The following is a 19,811-nucleotide window of genomic DNA, read 5'->3' on the forward strand; positions in this document are numbered from 1 at the left end:
AAATATATATTAAAAAAAAAGAATAAGGGAGAGGCGGCTGACTATGTCGGCTTAAAAAGGAAAAAATTTTCCTTTAGTCCCTGAATTCTTTACTTTAATTAGTTTTAATTATAAACTAATTAAATGGTATTAGATTTTCTAAATTGAAAATAAAATAATATATAAGTCCCGAGCGAATAATTTTGATGTCATTATTCGCGAAATAATTCGAAGAAGCTACGGTCCAATTTTTATTAAATTTGGACGTAGTAATTTTATTTAAGTGGGACTGATTTGGACCTAATAAATCTTTGGAGATTTATTAAAAATAAAATATAAGTCGGATGCGAATAAAAATTATATTTTTATTCGTTTTATATTTTATTGGATTTTTCGGTAAAGTTTCGTAAAATTTGAAATTAGTCTCCGTTTGGACTACGGACGACTAATTAAAATCAGAGTTAAAGTGCATGATTGAGCTAGTACCAAATGATACTTTAGCCAATCCAAATGCCTATATATAGAAGTGAGGGGGGCATCTCATTTCTCTGCGTCAACATGGTTGACGTGCTTGCTAGTTATAGCAAGTCGAGGGCGGCGCGACGCGATCCATTTGGCGATTCCGACTCCGTTTCTTCGACGATTACTCAAGTAATCGAGGTATTAATCTCGTATATAAAGTTTATTTCGATATATAATTATTATATATTCGATATTAAACGGTAAACGTATTGAATCGATCGTGTGCGTATCGATTCAACGTTTTAATAATAGAATTGAATTGGATTGTGTAGCAGAGTGTTGAATTAATATTTTTGGATATTTTCGGAGTGTCGGAAATAGGTTGGTACGACCCGGAATCAAAGATTCTGGGGTTGTCTGTACTGTGCGGGCGCACAGTTCAACTGTGCGGGCGCACAGTATTGAAACTGTGCGAGCGCACAGTATTGAAACTGTGCGAGCGCACAGTAGACTGTGCGGACGCACAGTCCCTACTGTGCGGACGCACAGTAGGCTAGTGGGAGAAAATGATTTGGGCTTTCGCCCTAACTCGGTTCGGTTTGATCTGGTTAGTTCTAATCGATCCGAAAAGAATATAAGTGGACTATTAAAATATGAATTAGGACGTTTAAAAGGTTTAAAAGAACCTGAACGTTTGAGGATAGTCGGGTTATTAAAACGATGTGATGTTTTAATAAAACCCTACATTAATCAATGTGATTAATGTCCAAAGGACTATAAGTATATACCAAGAATGGTATTATATTGAACGAGAAGTTCAATATAGAGATTAGTTTATATGTGATATTTATAGTGTCAGAGTTTGTTTATTGTGTCTATCGTTTATACGATAGGACTAGAGTTAGAAATTCAATGTCTGATGTGTTTTGACATTTGAATTTTAATTAGATCCGACGAGTGGTCGATCTAGTGAGCCAAACACCAACGTGTTTGACTGACAAGCTTGCTTGGAGCTTACGTTTTTAAAAAAATGGGGACGACAGTACTGTGAGTTTTACTTTGTGGTTTTTACTTTTGAATATTTATATTTAAACTGTTTTTAAATAATAAATCGCACTAGTATAATTAACCATGAAAGATCCATTGGAACAAACTTCCTATTGGTTTTCAATAGGACTGTGTGATCACCAGTAGTACGATAGATACGAGCCTGTGTCTGACATAGAGGTCAGTTAATGTCATTGGGCGTTAGAAGTGCTAGCGACCCTGACTTAACAGTCTGAGGCGGCAGTAACGGTTACGGTCACAGGCAGTACTGTGATGGCAGTTTCACGGTTACGGTCCAGACACCCGGCTTAGACGGCAGTGATTCAGTTCACGGTCTAAGGCCCATGTTGTGTAGGTTGAGACCCATACAATAGTCTGCCTTGTAGGGTTTCATCTGGATCAAGTAGTTGGTAATATTTTTGATATGTACAAATGCTTTACATATATGCGATTTAAATATTCAATTGTAAATATGTAAACTCACTCAGAAATATTTATATTTCTGACCCTCCCCAATGTTTACCTTTCAGGTAATCAAGTACGAGGTCGGACTTCCACAATAATTCTGGAAGTCAATGTCAGTCATACCTCTAGAGCTGCAAGTAGTTGGGTACTGGGAAGTCTGTCTTTCTGTTTACAGCAGTTCAAACTTATTTTGATATACTCTGATTGAACTACTGTATATAAGATATAAGTTTTGAAAAGCTGCGTGTTTTCTAAAATGCTTGGACCAGTTGTTTGAGAGATACACTGGTTTCATGATTTAGCATTTTAGGATTGTATTGAAAACAGAGCAGGTGCGTCAACTGAGATTGATGTTTGCGCTCTGATTTCTTGAAATACAATCAGGGTCTTAAGACCCACTTTTCAGAAATGTGTTTACGTTAAACGAGAGAAAGGTTTTAACGATATTTTCTGAAAACAGATCATATGTGATATATGATCTTGAATTGCGATCGCGTTTTTTAATAAAGGTGTTAAAGTGTTTCCGCAACGAGGTTGCAAACCTTTTTATGTTTTAAAACGCGAAAAATTTATAATGGTTTTTAGGCTTGCTACGGGTTTCGGAGCAACCACTCCCATTCCCTAGCGCCGGTCGTGATCCATGAATTTGGGTCGTGACATGACTGCCAGAGGATATGTGTGTCTGGCATGTATGATTCTGCATGACACGTGTTTATGTATGTCATGCATGACGTATATGTTTCGCGAAAAATTATTTTACGTTTTTAGGCTTGCTACGGGTTTCGGAGCAACCACTCCCATTCCCTAGCGCCGGTCTCGGCCCTGAGATTGGGTCGTGACAACTGGCTAAGAGCTAAGGCTTTCTCACAGGATTCGGGAAAGCCTATAAAGAAATGCATGGCGGATAAGTCAAACCTAGTCAAGCTATTTTCTATCTCATTCCTTAACGATTGGGCAGGGCTCAAAGAGCCTGTGAGCCTGTAGGTAGCTATAAAGGGCTAGGAGTCTGGGCCTACTTTTATGGTATGTTTTCATTACTTTAACGTGCAACAAACCCGTTCTTCGTCTATCATGGCAAGAAAGCTCGAAGCGAATAGAATCCCTAGCTGAGCATAGATTCTGTCTTACTTTATTAAGATTATTCAGACTTTTTTATTACACTGTAAAGTCATTCAAAAATAGAGAAATGAAAGAGAAAACCCTATCAGGAAATGGGATAGGAATTGTGTACTTTAGTATCATGAAGTTCTTTTTATTATGTTTGACATCCTTTGTTTTGAAATTCCTAAACCAAAACATCAAAAAAGGGGGAGTTTCGTAAGTAAGAATAAAAAAAAAGCCTCCTATCCCAACAGCTGAAGGACACTTCTCACTGAAGGTGGTAATAGGAATGAAGGAGGTGGAAAGCTACCGCTTCTAGAATGCAAGCTTCTTTGTATTGAAATCCAAATAGAATTCCAAATAATCTTTTTTCGTGCAAAGACTAGACCATTGTCTGTAGAAAATCTCAAAAGAAAAAGGTGAAACCCAAGTGTTATTGCTCAAACACAACACGCGACCACATTTGCCATGCAAAATGACAATGAAGCAAATATGAGTTGTTATCTCCTCCTGCAAACAAAGTAAATAGTTGTTGTTTACCTCTGGAATAATTCCTCTCTGGGCCAAAACTGCATTACAAGAAATTATGTCTTGAGCTAGAAGCCAATGAAAAAATTGAACTCGAGGAGAAAGTTTTGTGGCCCATATCATTCGGATAAAATTTGTTCCCCCAACAGTACCATATGAGCTCGCCATCTTCTTGTTGAGAAGACTGAACATAGAAGATGATGTGTAAGATTTAGACTGCTGCCAAATTATAACATCCGGTCGTCCAGAATGAAGAAAAACTGCAGATAACATCTACTGAAATCAGCCTCTTCTCCGATGCGCAAACGGCGAGCCCAAGAGAAGCTGACCTGACCATTCCCGACTGAAGCAGTGTTGACCAACATGTTTGAATATTTACGGATTCTGAATAAAGACCTAATTCCCGATGTAAAGCATTTGAACCCAACCACTTATCCCGCCAAAATCTTGTGCTTGAACCATCTTCCACTTTAGTCGATATTTGAGAAACAAAAACCTCACAGGCAACATAATTATCAATGCAAGCGGAGACATTTCCACGCCACATATGAGACAACCCTAAATAATTAACTGATAGGAGATCAAACCAAAAATTAATTGCCAAGCTATTGTTAATGACTGAAAACCAAAGGGCACTAGAATCTGAGTTCATAAGTTTCCAAATTCACTTGAAAAGCAAATAAGAATTATTTAAACGAAATGGAGCAATATTTAAGCCACCCTCTAAAAAGGCAAACAAACCACCGACCAAGTAACTTTACTAAAATAAGAACCGTCTGAATTGCCGCTCCACAAAAAACGTCTCACAGTTTGCTCAATTCTCTGAGTTACTGACTAAGGAATGTTGAGGGAACACATGTAGTAAACGGGCAGACTACTAATAACCGACTTAATTAAAACAAGTCTTCCTGTAGGAGATAGAAGATTACCTCGCTAAATTGACAATTAAGATGCAATATTCTAAATAACTGGATCCAGAGATTTTGCCTTAACCTTTTTTAGAGATAAAGGAAGTCTCAAGTACGTGATGGGAAGAGTTTCAATTTTACAATTCAGAATTGTTGATGCTTAATTCAGAGACGAAGTATCCATATTCATGCCGATTAAAGAAGACTTATTGAAGTTTATTTGAAGGCCCGAGACCAATTCAAAACAACAAAGAATTCTCAAAATATTTCGAATCTGCTCCAGATCATGTGAGATAAAAATATGGGTGTCATTTGCAAACTGAAGAATAGAAACCGGATTGGCATAGCCATCAACTGAAATACCATCAATTAGACCTTTAGAAGTAGCTGATGCATAAAGAGCCCTAAAACCTTCGACAGCAATAATGAAAATCATAGGAGAAAGGGGATCACCCTGTCTGACCCCCCATTTCCATGAAAAATTTCTCAGAAGGGCACCCATTAACTAAGACAGCTAATTAAGATGAATTAAAACAAGAATACATCCAATTCATCCAAGTGTTGTCAGAGTTCATCTTGCCGAGCATACTCATAATAAACTCCCAAGAGATAGAATCAAAAGCTTTTTAAAAGTTAAGCTTAATCATGAAGGCCTGTTCTCGACAATTGTGAATGACGTGTACGAGCTCTGAAGCAATCATATGACAGTCATGAATACTTCTCCCTCTAATAAATCCAAATTGGTTATCTGAAAGAACTGAAGCAAGAATAGGATCCAATCTAATTGCTAGAACCTTGAAACCAATTTCTGAATTCCATTAACCAAACTAATTGGCCTAGAATCAGAGACATTAGTTGTACCCTGAATTTTTGATAAAAGAATCAAAAAGGTTGTATTCAAGCCAATAGGAAAATCTTTAGTTTGGTGAAAACTATAAAAAAAAAAGGTTCATGATATCTCCCTTTAAGATATACCACGCTTTCTTATAGAAGAAGAAGTTGAAGCCATCCGGACCAAAAGTCTTTTTATTATCACAGCTAGAGAGAGGTGAAAACACCTCCTCTTCAGAAAAGGTAGCCAAAAGAGAAGAATATTGAATAAAAGATATCTTCTTGATTGGAAGACTTAAAAGAGAGTAAGGCGGGCACATTTTCTTCTTGAACAAGTTCTTAAAATACAAGAAAATATTATGCTTGATTGCAGCAAGATTACTATAGCAAACACTGTTAACCACTATTTCAGAAATAAGGTTATTCTGAGATCTAATAGAAGCCACTGAATGAAAATACTTAGAATTTTTATCTCCGAATAAATTCTAGCTCAACCTCGATTTTTGCAACAACACAGATTCTAAATGCAATGAAGCCGAATTTAACTCAGATTGTAGGGAAGCAAGTTGAGTTGTTTCAGCTGCATTCAATGTTCTATTATTAGCTACCAAATCCAACTCGGTAATGTTCTGTTGAATGGAAGAGCATCTCGAATTCAAATCCGCAAAAACGGATTTATTCCAAACTTTAATAAGCTTTCATAACTCCTTGAGCTTAAGAACCAATCTACTCGAATAACTATCAGAGATAACAGACCAAGAATGCTTAATAAAAGAATAACACTCTTCATGCTCCTACCAAGCATTTTTTGATTTAAACGGTTTCAGACCCCAATCCATAGCTACATCTGAGCGAAAAGAAGCGGAACATGATCTGAAAACATTCTTGGTAAAGCTTTCAAAAAAACCTAGGCCACGAAGTTACAATATTCGAAGAAACAAAGGAACGATCAATCTTGGATCTCAAAATACTGTTATTCCAAGTAAAGAATCAACCATGTAGGTTAACTTCAATAAGATTCAAACTAGAAATAAAATCAGAGAACTCTATCATGGAGTTAGAGAAACCCATGTAGTTGACCCTTTCTGAAGGATCTAAAATCTCATTGAAGTCACCTGCCATAATACATAACATGTCCGTAATAGTAAGCGGGAGAAGCTTATTCCAAAACAAATGTCTATGTTTAGGAAAATTACTAGCATAAATAAGAAAAATTCTTATTTCAAGAGAGAACCAAATAGAGTGTAGGCATATTCACCTATCTGAAATGACTATATTAGTTGGAGAGATTATGCTTTTATTCCAAATGCCAAGCAGACCACCCAAAGCACCTTGAGAAGGAGAATAACAGAAATCGAAGTCCAAGCTAGGCCATAAACTCCTAATGGCAAAATCATCAAAAAAAACCTTTTTAGTTTCCACCAATCCCAGTAAAGATAGGTTGTTTTTGGAAACCAATGAACGAATGAATCTCTGTTCGTAGAAAAAGAAATACCACCACGACAATTCTAGGATAAAAAGTTAAAAGAGGACAACATAAAAAAGCGTTAACCTGAAAAAAGAACACTCTTAATAGATATTCTTGATGTCTCGAGATAAGAGTGAAATAATCTGCTCTTCATGCTCTATAGAGAATAAACTCAATTCTAATCCAACTTCCCATGATTTCATAACCTCAAAAATAAGGTCTGGAACCATTTTTGAAATCTTGATAATGCGGTTACAATCTCTAATAACTCCATCTGATATCGTATTCTTCGATTGAGAATCTTGTTCCATTGAAATAAGATTGCCCGTGTTGGTGATGATTTTTGCTTTGCGTTTGAGTGACACCAAAGATGAATCTGAATTAAATGAAGAGTCAAGAGGACTTCTCTCTGGTGTTAACATTACTTCTGATATAACAGCTCCCTTCTGAGCGGGTTGTTGAGCTGGAACATCATCAGCTGAAGCTCGACCAGCAGCTACCTCCTATGAGACCTGGTGACATGAATTGTCCGTTGAAACCCGACCAATCGAACAATCTACTAGGGACAGAGGAGCTGTATAAACTAAGGGTCATGAAGAATAAAAGCTAGACTGTCTAGAACTTTGGTATCATGTAGCGTGGGATTAGGGATATGAACCGGTTCTAAGTTAGAAGAAAAAAATGATAAAAGGGATGTCTGATTCCCTTACTTGAATATGGAATTCCTTACCATTTATCATTGTTCTCGCCATGCAATTGATAAAAGGGATGAAGTAGATATGAATACGGAATCCACGTCCATACGCTCCTTAGATAAAATCATATTGTGAGTCGAGATTGCCATCCCTAATTGATTTTCCAAAATCATAAAAACAGAAATTGGGATACTCATTAGAGTTATCAATGTATAACATTCTTTTGCAACAAAAGAACCATTCCAAGGTAAAATTTTATCAAGGAAATCTGGAAATAGAATACTTAGATTTTAAATGGAAACTATCTAGATGAACTGGATTCTCAAAATTCAAAAGCACAAACGATCCTCCCAAAATAAAAATTGACAAAAAGGTACTTCCTTTGCTCACAAGAAAAGTGTCCACACGTAGTAAATCAATGATGCTTCTAGCAGAGACAATCAAGCTGTTATTATCCTCCAGAACGGTATGAGCATCTTAATGAAATATTTCCACATAAAAAAAATTGAAATCAATTTTAAATTTAATCTTTGAAAAAAAATCTATAAATTTAATATATGCATGTAAAATGTCAATAAATAAGCATAAACAATACATTATTGTAAAACAACAAATATTAATTGATTATAGTATAAAAATAAATTTAATGTAACAACAAATATTAATTGATTATAGTATAAATATATATATTAAATTATAAACTTAATATAAATTATATATAAATTCATGTAAACTATATTTTTTAATTATTTAATTATAAATTTTTTTAAAAATTATATTATTTAAATTGATTTATTTAAAATTTATAATACTAAAAGTAAACATGTTAAGTAATAAATAATTGACATTTTACTTAAAGTAAACTTAATGTAAACTCGGTATAGGAGTATATATATATATATATATATGATGAAATCTATCAACAACACACCTTTGACTTGTTGGTAAAGCACAATAGGTCGTGGGTTCAAGTTATGAAAGGAGAAAAATATTTATTTTAAATTTATATTTTAAAGTTTGACTTATACTAACCATCAGTCAACAGTCCTTGTCCACCAGCCAGGGTAGTTGGTAGCCGACCAGAGGATCGCTAGAGGCTGGCCAGTCATCGGTAGGAGGAGCGTTAGAGTTCCACCGCAGGTGGCCGACCGGAGGGTTGCCAGAGTTCGGTCGAAGGTGGTTTGTTGCCGGCGGTGATGATCGGTAGCCGGCCGCCAGTGGCGGTATGGAAATGGTCGGTGGATTGATTAAACCAAAAACGTATTTGCTATGTGTCGGTATTTTACTGAGTCAAATAGAGGGCCAATGAGATGTTGACACATGTAAGGGATACTATTTTTCTTTTTTGCTGAATTTTGTTTATTTTGAGATATTGAGGTATAATTGTAAATACTTAAATTATGTTGAAAAAAATTTCAACAAAAAAAATTATAAAATATAAATGAAAATTAAATTTTATTTTAGAGGATTTGTATTAGGGGTGAGTATTCGGTCGGTTCGGTCAAAACCGATCCGAAAATGCCAAACCGACCAAACCGAATGTTGTAATATTTTTGACCGAAGCGACCGAAAAAAGAACATTGGCCGGTTCGGTCAGTTTGGTTAAATGGGCTATTTATGGGCTTTTATAGGCCTTTCAATTACATATACTTTAAAGATCAATTAATTTTTTCAACAAATTTAAATAATTGAATCCTATGAAAATTAGAAAAAAATCAAGCATTTTCTCATAAATCCAAACAATATACCATAGCAAGAATTAAATAAAAAAAATATCAACCTACTTTTTATAATAAGCATTCGAAATTTTAAGTATTCGGTCGGTTCGGTTAAAGTGTAAATTTTAAATTGTTAACTGAATCATTAACCGATCGCCGAAAATTTATATATTTTTAACCAAACCGACCGAATGAAAATTTATTACAGAACCAAACCGACCAAAATTCACCGATTCAGTCGATTTGGTCGGTTTTTTTTTAATTTTGCTCACCCCTGATTTGTATACTCATGCAAAAAAAAACGTACAAATTTGTTTTTTGGGTTATTATTGTTGAAAGACCTAACTATTTGATTGTAATCCTAGCAGCTTATGTGTGTTATAGACAGAAGCACAGAACACAATTGTGTGTGTAATACTTGCATTGTTATGGATTTTATATAATTATCTTTTGTTCTTATCATTATCTAGATTATTTTGATGTCAGCTTGAGCTTTATTTCAGCTATTAGCAATGAGAGTCATTGCAACTTGCCTATAAATTTAATGTCTTTAATGGTTGCAGAAATCATATGAAACTAAACAGTATAAGAAGGGGCTGATCGCAAACTTGCATATGAACAATCAAGGTATGCTATGATCATGTATTATTTATCTTATTGTTGATTAATTTAGCTGTCAGTGCATTCATTCATTTACTGGATTGGTCAGTCACATGGAGTTGGAGAGTTTAGCCTGACATGCTTTACTTGTGGTTTGTTTATTTTTGTGGTTTCAATTCTGAAGTCGATCATAATGTACATTATCTATCATTTTACTTTTTTCTTGGAAAAATATTGGTAATATATACATAATTATTATAGGCAGTAGGCATTGAACAACCTCAGATGCTAAAATCTGACTAATCAAATGTTTGTTATACTAAAATAGTACAGAGGTAATTTATTAGGCAAATTGACATCTTTCATGCTGAATGCAGGGAGCACTGGCTTTAGAAGAAGGACTCTCCAAAGGCCTTCCAATTCAGACTCCAGGTATTTTTGCAGAAATATTGATTTCTTTATCATATAGTTATATGGTAGTAGCAAAGTATTTAGTCGGAGTATGTTTAATGAATATAGAGATAATAAGATAACCAATGCATGGTCAACATGATGTGAAATGTTTTGATCTTTAGTTAAAAAAATGTAACTGCTCATCTTTTTATTTTATTGTTTTGTAAGTTAATATATTCATTTTTTTTAATATAACTGAATGAGTTAGGTACTCGATTATACTTTTTTATGTCTTGATATGGAGTTGTTAATTTGTGCATCCTAATCAACGTGAATGATCATTATCATCTTTTTACAAAAAAATTAATGATTGATGATTTCTCTTATTTTGCAGGAGGTATATTGCAATGGTGGAAATGTGCCAAGTTGCTGGCAATAGATATCAGGTGATTATCATATTACTTCCACTTGCAGAACAAGTGCTAAATATTATCCTAGTTCATTTTCAAGACAGGTTAATTCTAGTATTTGTCTCATATGATTGAATGTGCTAATGACTAGAAACTACAGTTTCAATAGTAGGGATCCTCTTAATTTATTCTCTAGGCTCATTGTTCGTTTATATTAAGATTCTATTTAGTTCTAATTTTCTTTATTTGGGTTAGATATGGTCTTGATATGAAATCTACTATCCAGAATTATTGTTTTCTTATTCATCTTTTGGCTTGGTCTAAGGAAGTTAAATAAGATATGGTGTATGAATATTGGCATTGTTAAGTATGTGATTCTAATCCATATTTTTCTCATAAATGTAGGACTTGCTATGTTGTCAAAGATGAGATCAACTTGAAGACTCACAGAAGACCGGAGATCAAAAGCTGATAGATTTAAAGTAGAAATAAATTAGCTTAAATATATAGTTGTAGCCTTATAGGTGTTTTTGGATTTAGTTAGTATTTTTTGATGAATCTGGATTTAGTTAGTGTAACTGAATATATTAATTTAAGTATATGAAGTAGATATTGTAATTTCAAAATATATATATGTTTCACTATTAACATTTTGAGTTTTATATTTTACTGATGTTTTATATAATATGACCGTTTTATTAGGAACCGAAACTATATTAAAACACAAAATGAAAATTTCAAATTATTTCAACTCATAGGGACGGTTCTAACCGCCCCTATGAACACACTTAAATTGGTGGTCAAAACCGCCCCAACATACAGAGATAATAAGTCATATTAGCTTGTAGGGGCGGTTATAACCGCCCCTACAAAACCGCCACTACTTTTGAGCATACCCCGACACTGGCAAAAAACGTCGCTATAATGTAGCTACGGCTACATCGGCGACACACCTGAGACGGTTTTGGAAACCATCTCTAAATTTTGTAGAGGCGGTTTAAACCGCCCCTACAGTCAATTAAAACCGCCCCTATAGACTTAATCTGTTGTAGTGAAATAAGAGTTGGTTTATAATGTTGGCCCATTACCTACCTTCTTCACCTTTTCTTCACATTATTCATCTTATTATGAATTAATAAGTCAAATATTAGGTCATATATACTTATAATGCTATTAATCTTTATTCATCCAAAAACAATTATATTAATCTTTTGGATAATTTATGCGATTATATATATATATATATATATATATATATATATATATATATATATATATATATATATATATATAACAACCTAAATTATTTAATAGATAATATTATTTCGAGGGTAAGAATTGTTGAACATAGAGTACATTAATCTTTTTTAATTTATATATTATGTTTAATGGAAGATGATTTTTATTCTTAAAAAACAATATTTTGCTATTTTTCTAGCGATTTTTATTCTGAAAATAAAGCATTCATTACCTAATTTATCATTTGCAATTCTCATATTTTTATTATCATGGATGAAATCTAATAACCACCATATTTTAACAGATTAGTTAAACTACCATACAATATGTTTTTTATTTAAACTTAAGAAATACAAAAAAAATATTTCACTTGCAAATGGAATTTTAAAGAAATTTTGCAATATATAATTATTTTTACATTATTCCTATAAACTAAAAGTAAATAAAAATGGTCTACAATATTTTGTTGCAAAATGATTTAAATAAAAAAATAAAATTTTATTTTTATTTTTAAAAAAATTAAAATTATTTGCGTAATCATTAAATTAAATTATTTTTAAATTATAGCACAATGACATGATAAAAATATCAAAATAAAGTAAAAGTAGTATATATTTTTAATTTGGACCCTCCTAAAAAAGTTATACATCCGTTGCTGAATTCACGTGTTTTAGTTAAAACTTTCTTCCAAAATTAGAAAAACACAACAAACCATTCAGTTTTTCTATTTATTTTTTATATTGGTGCCTGTGCTAGAATTTAGCAAAATTCTACTGTAAACAAAAATTTAATATATTTTACAATATACAATTACTTTTACACAAAAAGATACAATTTTATAATATTAAATAAAATAAATTCAATTTTTCAAAATAAGAATATTATTTTAAAATTTTATATGAGACAATATAAAAATATCCAAAAAGAAATAATAGCAATAACACTTGTTTTAATATTGCATATCTTCTATAAATTTTTTTATTTTAACATGATCGATTTTATAAAATATAACAAATGTTGAAAGAGATTTAAAGTGTAACTGGCGATTTAAGACCAAAACCTAATACTTATGATTAAAAATATTCGATTATTTGTAAAAATGTTCATGTAAACCGCATCAATATTATTATTATTTTCAAAAAATAAATGGAGCTATAATTTTTTCCCGTATCTTAATTTGATATATATCATAATTGGTTATCTTATTGTAAAAAAATCCAGCACTTTGATATATTTATATTAGTTTATTATTTTTTACAAATAAAATATTATTATTTGATACTACATATTTTTATTTTTAATTTGGATAAAAAAAATCTGTATCTGTTACTGTATATGAATCCTATAAATGGTCTAGATGTACAATTGGCAGTTGTAGCATCTTCACCCCTTTCGGTGGCACTTTTTTCTATCTTCAAAATCTTCTTTCTTGATCTTAATGAAGAGAAATAATTTTCTCATTTTATTTTAAAATATAAAATGTTTATTTTAATAAATACCTCGTTTAACATATTGGTATTAACAAATTTTGATTAAATTTATTATTAAAAAAATTAGAAATGGAGTTTATTTATTCATACATTGAAAGAGTGGGAGAGATCACAAAAGTGGAGCATAGAGTTGTTGGATCGACTATGTTAGGAAAATAAACGTTTTTCTATCATAAGATTTTTTTTCAGATTGTATTGTCTACAGTCTAGAATACGTTATGATAATCTAGAATACGGCTTTTGTTTTCATGAAATCAGAACTCGTTTAGTTATGGCGTACTTAAATTAATGTTCAATCCATCAAAAGATCTTTTTATTTCAAATTTTTATATATCAAATTCCTCTTTAAAATTTATTATTTAATAAATCCATATACAATTCGCTTTTGATTTAATGAATCCTCTTATAGACGGAAGTCGGAAATGTATCGCTTAGTAACCGTTATATGATTGACAAAGATTTTACAAATTTAAGTTTTTTATTAATTTGGTCCGTCATCCAATTTTTTTTATTTAATAGATTCTTATACTTTTAAAATTTTAAGTCACTCCTTTAAATTTGATGATGTTGGTCATTTTATTAACATGTCGAGTTGGATAGATATTTAAATTTGGATTAATGCATATTTTTAGGTGACACGCTCCTTTTCTGTCCAAAAACAATAACTAAAAATTTAAAGTAATTTAAGCTTAAGAACTAAAAAAAGACAAAAATTAAAAAAAAACAGATAAATAAAACTTAAAAAATACAAGGGCCTTTAGATAAATTTGGCCTAAATTAGTCTACGGATGCGTGAACTTCTGCCATGAATCTCCCAAAACGCATGAAGCATGTTGAAGTGTGATCACTTATTTAATTATTCAATTATTTGGACGGAAGAATTAAAATACTAACTAAAAGCCAAAGCCTAAATTTCCACTACGATCCCCAATATATTTTGTCAAAAACTAACATCTAACCATCTTTAATTAATAAGTATTACCGCTAACATTAACATAGCATATTAAATACATAACAATTTTGCTCTTCCCCTCACTACAAAAATCAAAACCTCTTCGATCCACAAGTTTACAAATTGGTCACAAATTTAGCAGCCACAAATTGACAATTATTTACGACCAGTGCATGGGAAATTGCTTAAGGACTGAGCTGGTTCACCCGCTGAACAATAGCGAAAAAGATGTCGATAAAAGTTCATCGAATTGCAATGTACGAATTAAGGTGAAGATTACTAAGAAGCAACTAATGGAGTTGATGGCTCGGGTGGATTTGAGCAATGGTGGTGCAGAGCTTGGCCGTGTTATTCTACAAGAATGCTTAGACGGTAAGCTAACTGCTCGTGTTGTCGGCGGCGGCCATGGTTTAGGTTTGGCATCGGAAGCTACAAATTGCAAAAATTTGGCTACCATCAAGGAAGACTAACGTGTGTATTTTTTCACTTTTATAAGAGGGATTTAATTCAAAGTTTAATTATATTTATTTGCAATTACTTGTTAATTATTTCCTATTCTTTTTCTTTTAAATTTTTTTCAGATGTTTTGGAAAAGCTGTAAAATAATAAGCACAGGATCGTCACACGGTCCTTGAACTTATGCACCAATGTGTATAAGTTTAACTTGGTAAATAGGTCAAGATCTCCAAAATAACACTAATTACGTCCATTTTTATATTTTAAGAGTACATAAAAAGCAATTGTGAAGATTATTTTATATATTATATATCAATTCAATGTGACTGTATTAAATAATTTATGGTTGTTTTTCACATATGAAAATATAAAAATAAATATAGGTTATCTTTGTTTTGAAGGATTGTGAAGTAAATTATTAAAATATAATAAATTTAATTTGTATACGTAAGTTAAGGAACGAAATGATACTTTGCTCTCAAAATAATTCTCCTCAATACAAAAATGTCACCCTCATTAATTGATACGAAAGAGTTAAACTCGTCCATGTTGTTATTTTCTTTCTACTTCTGTCGCCATTATTAATTCACCAATAAAAAACATTCCGCTCCTTAAATTTAATGTAAAGTATTAAATAAGATCAAATTTGACATTTGATTCATTTCATTTCTTCAAATTTAAATTGTCCAATAATTTTTTATCACTTTAATTACAATTTATATATAATACACTAGTTATTTTTTACAAGCACATACGAGAATGTAAAATAAACAAGAGATATGAAATTTGAAGGTACTCTTTTTGTCCACGTCTTATTTGATATTTTGTGTGAAGTTTGAGAGGCCAAATTAATCATCATTTATTAATTCACATCGAAAAGTTTGGATGGAAGGTCTGCGTCAGATTATAGTGCTAATTATTAAAATAAGAGGAACTTACACGGTTTACCAAAAAATAATAATATTTACAAAAATATATAAAAAGATTTAAATTTGTAAAATTATCTTTTGACTTTTCAAAAGTATGGAGGGATTTTTTTTGTTTATAAATTTACGGTTCCTTTTACATTCTCTGTTGAATCTTTCCATCAGTTTAAGATGCAAACTCTATCTCTTCTTACTGACCCGGCCCAAATATTTCTGACCACTCTCGCTTTGCCGCCATCGTCAACCGCAACTTTCAAAACTGATTTTTTTTTTTTTTGCCACCTATCAAATCATGCACAAATAGTGTCAAAATTCATTAACAGTAATAAAAATCTTACGGACAAACTTGCCTTTAATATTCAAATCTCCACTATAACTGTAACTCTTACTATTGGTGCTCTGAGAATTTAATTAAACTAATATCATATAAAAATTAAATTAAACTAACAATATATACAATTAAACTAACATAATTATACTAAAAATAAACTGACAGTACACTAAAATTACACAAACATTATACTAAAATTATATCATTATTATATCGATAATATATTTAAATATTACTAATACTATATTAAACGTATGCGCATCATAGTTATCTTCATGTTACAAAGAATCAATTGTGATCCATGACCCTCAATCTCAGCAACAAGAAATTTAAAAATTTATACACCCTGTATATGAATTTTGATAAGAGACAATTTGCATGGAAAAAATCAATATATATAATGATATAGTTTTGAAACTTGGAACTCATCGGTCTTATGAGGATAAATACTTTTCACTGGAGTTTGGTCCGCTGCCACTAGTTTGATCGACATTGGACTTTGTAAATACTCTTCGCTGGCGATTTCCATTCCTTCGCCTATCTTCATGAGCCCGATAATGATCTCATCAACGGCATGCTGTTTTTCCAAATAACTTGCAGCATAATTCGTTTTTCGGTGACAATTTGTTTCCCTTAAAAATTCAAAATCGTATATATGTATATATTATATAAGCGGAAACATATTTTGGTAATAATAATAATCAATAAAATATTTTTTTTAATGATAAAAATCAGCAGCTAATTTTGTAATTGTTTTTGTTTATTTTAGGTATTTATGTCTTAAGCCCTTAAAATAACTGGGTTTCAGGACTAGCCCATGGGTTTTCAATTTGTTTTTGGCATATCATTGGCCCAATAGGCATATTAGTTCCATGAGCTTGCTAATAATTATGAATAGTAAAATAAAGAAATTGGGTTAAACTTATCTAGAAAGTCTATCCAACTTCAACCTATCCAAGGCCTGCATTGTCTTGGTTTTAGCCAGGTGACCATGTTGCCGTTGGTTTAGTTTAATTTAGTAAAATTTACAATTAAATTATAATTTGAAAGAGAAAATAAAAATTAAACTACGGAAGTATCTCAATAAAATTTTAATTCACTTAACTAAGTATTACTACTGTTTCAGTTTAATGTTTTTTAGGAAAGTTTTAGTGTAATTTGATTAGGATAAATTTTTATGAAATTAGTAATATATATACATATTCTAATTTTGAATTCACTTTTTAGTCGTTTTGGTTAATTAATAACAGAAAATCGAACCAAATTAGAATTTGAATGTTTTAATCGTTATATTCAAATTAATGAATTATAGTATAAATGGTACATACGCTGAGCGGCACTTGCTAAGGTCGAGGAATCAAATTTTCCGATAAACGCTATTTTTTAAATGATAAAAAGAATTATTTTAACCAAAATAAAATAAACTTTAGTCTGGATTGATTTGGATTAATAGTTTGACTTGATTTTTTTTTCGCCGATCTTAACTACTAAAGATAAGTCACTTGAGGTAATCACATTTTTTTTATCAAACGATTAACGTGACTAATTTGAACACCACAATTTATTAAATTGTTAGTAGTGATATAAATGGGAAAAAAGACCCGGAGAAAGGAATACATTTTTGTAGAAATTGCACCATTTACAAAAAAATGAAAATAGTTATAAAAATATCTATTGACTTCTTTTATGTACAAAAATACTTAATTGATTTAAAAATATTTATAAAAATATCAAAAATAAAAAATAATTACAAAAATACGGTGTATACTGTTGGTATAATGTCAGTATTACTAATAAACTAAAATTATACTAAGATTTTACCAAGAGTATACACATCGGAACATACTGAAATTTTACTAATATTAAATAAAAAAATGTACCAAAATTACACCACATCGTATACTAAAATATACCAACAATACGCCGAGAGTATACACATCGAAAAATAGTAAAATTTTATTAATATTAAATAAAAATTATACCAACATTACACCATATTATATATTGAAATTTAAAGTAACATCTACTAAAATTATACAAATAGTATACAAATTTTTTGATTCACTACCAACTATAATGAATATACATATAAAAAAAGTGTATATGTTATCAACTAGATAATATATACAAAAAATTATTATCGATATATACCGAAAGTATACTAAAATTATACCAATATTAAATCAAATATTGTTTTCAAAGTCTATGGTTTATAGTTTTAATATACTAACACCAACATTATACACACCGTATTTTTGTAAATAGTTTTTATTTTTTGATATTTTTATAAATATGTTTAAGTCAAATCAGTATCTTTTTAAATGAAAAGGTCAATGGGTATTTTTGTAAATATTTTAAAAATTTAGATATTTTTATAAGTATCACTACAATTTTAAGTTAAAAGGTGACGAACATTAGTAAATTTACTATTATCATTAAGATTCACTTATATTTTACTAAATATGATAGATGATGTTAATATATAGGTTTATTTAAAAGTTACTAGTAAAATAATAAACTTTTACTTTAAAAATAGAAATTGCTAATGCTATAATTTACTATTAACAGACCACACTCCTCCGTAGAGGGTGTGGGTTCGATCCACCCCTCTGCCAACCAGTGGGCTGAAAATGAATATTTAAAAATTAACACTAACAGCTAACACATAATCTAACTATAATTCTGCCTTTGATAAAAATAAAAGTGAAAATATTATAAATAACTAATTATGAGAGTTTTTAATTATAATCATTTTTATATTCTAATAATTATATTTTTATTTATTATTACAATTATTAAATATTAATTTTATTTTAAAAAACATTACATGCCGAATATATACATAAAAATTTGAATTATTTATTACTGTAATTATTAAATTTTAATTTTATTTAAAAAAAATTATAGGCCGAATATATACATAAAAATTGAATTTTTCTATTTTTTAATCAGATTTTGCTATAAATTTTTAAAATATTTTGTATACTTTTATTTTGAAGGACATTTTTCATATTAAATTATATATACGTCATAAGTGTTCTTTTTTAAAATATATGGTTGGTATATATATATTTAGCCAAAACATTTTTATTGATAGTTTAGCAATCAAATTGAAAAAATTAATTTATTAAATTAAAAAAGATAGTTTAGATATCTTTATGATCAATAATAGATTAATTGTCTTAATATTAGTATAATATGAGAGACCAAATTAATCATCTCTAAAACAGTTTGCAAGTGGGAAATGCATTGCAGTAAAAACAGAGTAGAAATGGATAATGCAGTCCAAGGAAACATTATCTGGCCACGTTACGGTAAAACCCTGACCGTTGACTGAACACGTGCAGTGCAGGCCCGACCAGAGAATGAGATGGGATTAATAATGAAAGTAAAAAGAAGAGATCCAACGGTCACAGCTGAAGTAAAAGAAGAGATCCAACGATTTAGATGAAAGCACAAGAGAATGGTAAAAAAAAGACTGGCATGGAGCATGTGGTGGGGTGGATCTGCCTGGCTGGAATTGCAGCCTTCATGTGGATAGTACGACAACACAATACTGTTTCTCATTTATATTTCTTCCACCACTTTTATTTATCATCTCCTTTTCAACCAAACCACTCCTTTCTTACTTTCCTTTATTTTATTAATTCAAATTTTACATATCTTGAAAAATCATTTACATACTATCAATCAGGCTAAATCCATTTTAAGATCCTTACACTTTTATTTTTTGCTTTATCAAATCCTTCAACTTTTATTTGGCTTTCTCAAATCTTTAAACTTTCATTTTTTGATTCATCAGATCCCTCAAC

The 19,811-nt window shown here is 30.8% G+C and overlaps 2 protein-coding genes and 1 long non-coding RNA gene across 3 annotated transcripts; 2 read left to right on the forward strand and 1 right to left on the reverse strand.

The window, feature by feature from the left end:
• Positions 1 to 2,806: 2,806 nt before the first annotated feature.
• On the reverse strand, positions 2,807 to 4,992 carry LOC126687820 (uncharacterized). Its single transcript, XM_050382377.1, has 5 exons — positions 4,683 to 4,992; positions 3,912 to 4,224; positions 3,481 to 3,766; positions 3,009 to 3,059; positions 2,807 to 2,836 (listed from the first exon to the last, which is right to left on the reverse strand). Exons 1-5 carry the CDS (start codon positions 4,990 to 4,992, stop codon positions 2,807 to 2,809), a joined length of 990 nt encoding a protein of 329 aa, XP_050238334.1.
• A 4,653-nt stretch (positions 4,993 to 9,645) lies between these two features.
• On the forward strand, positions 9,646 to 11,199 carry LOC126685955 (uncharacterized). Its single transcript, XR_007643756.2, has 4 exons — positions 9,646 to 9,829; positions 10,180 to 10,234; positions 10,590 to 10,641; positions 11,011 to 11,199. It is a non-coding gene; the product is annotated as an uncharacterized LOC126685955 (long non-coding RNA).
• Positions 11,200 to 14,252: 3,053 nt separating this feature from the next.
• LOC126685763 (uncharacterized) lies at positions 14,253 to 14,789 on the forward strand. The gene has a single exon (XM_050379716.2). The coding sequence runs from the start codon at positions 14,460 to 14,462 to the stop codon at positions 14,754 to 14,756; it is 297 nt and encodes a 98-aa protein (XP_050235673.1). The 5' UTR covers positions 14,253 to 14,459; the 3' UTR covers positions 14,757 to 14,789.
• Positions 14,790 to 19,811: the final 5,022 nt, after the last annotated feature.

Source organism: Mercurialis annua, linkage group LG6 (genome assembly GCF_937616625.2).
Source record: "Mercurialis annua linkage group LG6, ddMerAnnu1.2, whole genome shotgun sequence".
In the NCBI taxonomy this organism is placed as follows: Eukaryota; Viridiplantae; Streptophyta; class Magnoliopsida; order Malpighiales; family Euphorbiaceae; genus Mercurialis; species Mercurialis annua.